We start from the raw sequence: 5,000 nt of genomic DNA, 5'->3' as shown, positions 1-5,000 counted from the left end.
GAATTATATTTTGCACTTGGCAGGCAGGCGACTCTCTGATTGGTGGAAAATACAATTGGGCGGACCAGTGATCCAGCTCTTGTGAGGACGGAGGAACGCGAGCGCACAAAACGGCTGGTCATGATCGAGCCTAAACTAGACCATTCCAAATCTATTAATAAGTCCAGCTGCTTGGTCAGTCAATGTCTGAAAACAGGAACGTCTTTATTGCACAGTCATGAGCATATTTAAAACCAACAGTTTCCCCTGGATTACTGATTTCTAAGTCAATGAAAAAGATTTTAAATAAATAAGGAACACTCGCATTACCTTAACTACTGAAAACCTTCGTTTACTTGCTTCCAATCACAAATAACCTTCTTAAGAGTATTCGTGATAGGATTTATATACGTGTCAACTTGTTATAGCATATTAATTTGAAATTTTTAGTTGGTTTGGACGTGACGACAACATCAATAAAGCGCATTGTCCACAGTTTTGTCAAACGACAAAAGGATTACAGACTGACAGTTAGAAAATTCATTTTCACTCTCATTTAAAAAAGAAAACGTGATACGACACAACGATTACCTCTCGAAGCCACTTACATTGACGTATAGAAGTGTTGATGTATTTGCCACACAAGGTGCATGACACTGAAAACAAGGAAAACTACTTGCCGAAACAAATTGCGATTAGGAGAAGCCATTTTGTTTCTTAGTCTTGCTTATTACTCCCGAGTTAATCTATGAGGACTCGTGAAAAGCACCATTTTTCTTATTCGATGTACCAGTCCTTAACAAAAATATTACATTTCATATATCTTCAATTCTTTGCATAGAGTTATTTCATCCTCCACGTTTGTATAAACCGTTTTTAAACACGTCTGTATAAACCGTTCTTAACACGTTTGTATAAACCGTTCTTGTATAACAATAGAGAATGTTCTCGAACCTCTGCTTGCATCTGTTTTTAATTCAGGAAGGGCAAAAAAGTACAGAGTTTTGAAAGAAATTTTAAAAAACTTAAGGATGACATTGATATAATGGGCTCAATGATGCACGCATTTTGATCGTTCCTCACCTATCAGAGGACAGTCGCATAGCTAACGTCATCATCAAAACCTTTTAATTATTTTATTATATTATGTAAAACAAATAGATTCCATGTTGCCGTGCGTCTTTTCACAGTAATAGGGAGCTTACGAAACGAGGACGACGACGGCTACGAGGACTTCATTTAAAAATACGAGTTCGCGTTATTCATATCGCTACGAAACTATTTCATGTCGTTTCGCGTTAAAAATGTGTAGTAGCTGGCGAGGAATTAAACTGGTATGAGTGGGTTGGAAGCGTAGAGAGAGAACTGAAAATTCATCGTCATGTGCTAACGTCCTCCACAGAACCTTGAATTTGGTCATTTCACGTCGTCATTTAGAAGATGACGGCAAAGAAATGTACCAAAACGTAAAACGCACGTGCAGAGCCATTGTTTTTGCTCATTAAACCTATTGTTTTGTAGCGTCGTCGTTGCCGTCGGCGTCGTCGTTTCGTAAGCTCCCTAATAAAAGATCAGTGACACACCCGGTTATCATTTCATGTGCCACTTTTTTTTCTTACCACATTTTGACGTCATCTGTGATCTATTAGGGAGGTCCGTATGGGAAAAAACAGTGCCCGAGGTCTTGAGTACGGCCCGAGGCACGGAGTACATGTTTTCTATTTCTTTTAGAAAACAACGAGACGAGAAAAAGGAAAACAACTTGTTAACTCTAATTATCAAAATGTAAATTCTCTTTGCTCGCGCCATCACTACGTCAACAGCTCGCGCTAGTTCTGTGTCTCCATCGACTTTTACAAAATAACTGAGCCACTACGCTCTTATTGGTCTAAAGATGTGTTTAGATGACAGTATGTAAACACGGTTGTGACGTTTCAGATTTTCGCGTATTTTTGAGAATTATTTTATAAAAGCAATTGAGCACTTCGTAGAACTCGGAGAGTTAGGAGAATTATTTTATAAAAGCAATTGAGCACTTTTTCCGTGTTTACAGAGCTCGGAGAACTCGGAGGGTTAGGAGAATTCTCGAAAGTTATGCAAACCCTCGACTACGTCTCGGGTTTACATAACTGTCTCGAATTCTCCCAACCCTCCTCGTGTTTAGATGAGGCTATGTAAACACGGAAAAGTGCTCAATTGCTTAAATAGAAACAAGATTTTTAACCAATCAGCGCGCGTATTTTCTTAGGACTGTTTTCTAAATGGAATTAAAACTTGAGAATGTTATACCAAAATTCGCTTTCCGATGTTAAAAATAAGAGGTGAAAACTTGTGTAGTTTTATTTTATTTGAATTTATTATAATTCATTCGAAGTGTTTCCACGTTCTTTTTTCTACCAACAGTGAGGAATTGCCAACACTGAGGAATTGCCTACAGTTCTGCGCTCAACACAGAAGTTAGATGAATCAGATGAAAGCTTAGACAGCGGCGTGCACTCCTCTAAAGTTCACTTTAATTGAGATATGTGATTTGGTTTCAATAGACACTTCAAGAAAGTTAACCGTGTGAATTGAACTCAGAGAATTTAGGAAGTAAATAAGGTTTTCTTTCGTTTTTCAATTAAGCTAAAATGTACAGAAAATACATTAACTAAAACATAAAATTTGGCGGAGTAAGCAGAGTTTTCATTCCGATTTTAAGCTAACAGCAACACAGTCCCATTTTCGGTCACGAATGGATTTTTGATCTGTTCGGTAGTGACTCGGACATACTCGGAAAACCGATTTTCTCCGAACAGCAGTCGAATTTTAACTTATTCCACCGCAGAAGGATCGTCTCGTTGACTCCCATTTCCAGTTTCATTAATGGTTTCTAAACTTATCGGCAGATCATCAGGCACATTTATCTTCACAGATCGTTGCTGCTTGGGGTCGTTTTCTTTGGCATCGTGATTTTGTCGTAGAGTGACTTCAAACTCTAAAATCCCGTGCTCAACTCTGTCAGCGCCCAACAGTTCGTTTTCTATGCTCACACGCAGCCCAAAAATCTTGTTAACCAATAGCAGCTCAAGGAACGTCATAGCTGCGGTCCATGCAGCTACAGCAACGATAGTGAGCATCTGTATGCCAAGAAAGCGCCAAGGACCACCCTTGAGGATCCCGTATTCGTCAGAGAATGCCAATTCGCTAATAATGTCTTTCTCGGCAAATAACGCAACCGCCAGTAGACCCCAGGCTCCTGCAAAGCAGTGCGTGGGGATGCAGCCAACTGGGTCGTCAATGCGGAGACGGTTAAGAAGAGCACATCCGAGGCATGCCAACAGGGCACCTATTGCACCAATTAGGATGGCTTCCCAAGGATGAGCTAGAGGCAAGATAGCTGGAAGCAAAAAATAAAAATAAAAATAACGACATGGACAGTAATTGAGGAATTGGCAGTTCGAAGCAGACTGTCTCGGCTTTTGCTTCTGATATATGTGTCTTGACATACGATAAAATGTGTTGAAATCTTCAATTTAAGGCAAACGCGAGTCTCGTAAGGAGCAAAAGAAAACACTTTTTGAAAAGGTAACGATTATATTTCTTGCAAACATGTTTTGATGTGACTCTCTCAAAAAGAGTCTGAAAAACCATTTAAGTTTAGTAAACTTAAAGAACAAAGACGCATTTATGATATTTTTGATTACAGGTGGAATTAAATATAACAAAGAAAGCATAAAAATATATAAGAAATGACGGTGTGGCAACTACTGACGTGATTAACCACGTAAAACTTAAAAATATCTCAAGAAGACCTACTTACGATTCAACATCGATTTGTTGAATTATCACAAACAACTAAAAATGCCGGCTACCTCGACTTACCCGTTACACTAACGAGGCCTGACAGGATACCGTTGACAAACGTTGGAATGTCCAACTTGTTTTTGAACCAAAAATAACTGAAAAGAAGAATTTCACAACAAGAAATCGTGTATTCTGTTTAGCCGTTTACAAGTTTTAATAGCTGTAAATCGCGTCTTTGTGTTGGTGTTGCATGACCGTCACTTACGGGCAGTGATATGTTTAGAGAAGCCTGAAAAATTCAAGAGTTCAACGGGCGGGGTTTGAACCCATCCCGCAAAGCCGGTGCGACATCTCAACCAACTGAGTCACGAAGCCACTGATGTTGGGAGCTGGTCACCTGTGGGTTCATATCTTCCGGTAATGAATGAACATGAACCCACCTTCGCACCGGCTTTGCGGGATCACGGGTTCAAACCCCGTTGAAGTCCTGAAACTTTCAAGCTTCCCTACGCGGTTACAGAAGTTGTGTTCATAACTGCCAGGATCATGGCTTCACTCGATTCCGTATCCGCAGTTCAACATATGATTCGTTTCATATATCATTTCTTTCAGTAATATGTTTGTCACAAGACTCGGTGTACTAGTTTTATGCCGCGAACTTGATTTTCTTTTTCAGCGAGACGAAAGGTATGACCAACTCACTCTTGTATCTTTTGAATATCATCTTAAATGCAATGGCCTATGGGATTCTGTTCTCATTGGTGACAGGCCCTGATAGGCCCCGTATGACGTAAAGCCAAGTCTTGTACTTATGAAAATTCAGTTGACTGCATCGAGCTAATGGAACTTGGGTGCCACCGCGCACCGGTGGCTCAATTGGTTGAGCACCGGGCTGCCATGCGGGATGTCGTGAGCTGCCGAAAGTTCAACTTGCTCAAACAAATAAATCACAAACTAAAAAACAAACCATATTTACCTGTACATCATTCCAAGAGTTCCTCCACCGATGGATCCATTGATAGTTACAACCGCTGCCCTGTTTGGTTGTAGTAAAAGTTAAAAAATTAAAGCAAATTTTCTAAGCTCTAACGCATAAGAGCAATTTTGCGGATCTGTATGTTTTCCTGTTCGGCAGCGCTGGAGACTTCGCAGCTGATCATGAGAACGGAATTAGCCGATAGGTACAGATCAAAAATACTTTTTCACCAAGTCAGGAACTCATGACTAGTAGCGAA

General features: G+C 40.0%; 1 protein-coding gene across 1 annotated transcript in view; it reads right to left on the bottom strand.

Moving 5' to 3' along the window:
- Positions 1–2,313: 2,313 nt before the first annotated feature.
- Positions 2,314–5,000, bottom strand: part of LOC138015267 (putative ammonium transporter 3) — a 7,101-nt gene continuing 4,414 nt past the window's right edge. The window contains exons 3-5 of the mRNA XM_068862245.1: positions 4,742–4,801; positions 3,844–3,920; positions 2,314–3,358 (exon numbers count right to left, since the gene is read on the bottom strand). Coding sequence (XP_068718346.1) covers positions 2,793–3,358; positions 3,844–3,920; positions 4,742–4,801 — 703 coding nt within the window. The 3' untranslated portion in view covers positions 2,314–2,792. The remainder of the gene's footprint in view (positions 3,359–3,843; positions 3,921–4,741; positions 4,802–5,000) is intronic.

The sequence above is a fragment of the Montipora capricornis genome, chromosome 9 (genome assembly GCF_036669925.1).
Source record: "Montipora capricornis isolate CH-2021 chromosome 9, ASM3666992v2, whole genome shotgun sequence".
In the NCBI taxonomy this organism is placed as follows: Eukaryota; Metazoa; Cnidaria; class Anthozoa; order Scleractinia; family Acroporidae; genus Montipora; species Montipora capricornis.
Note: the sequence above shows the minus strand (reverse complement) of the source record. Positions and strands in the feature narration are given on the sequence as shown.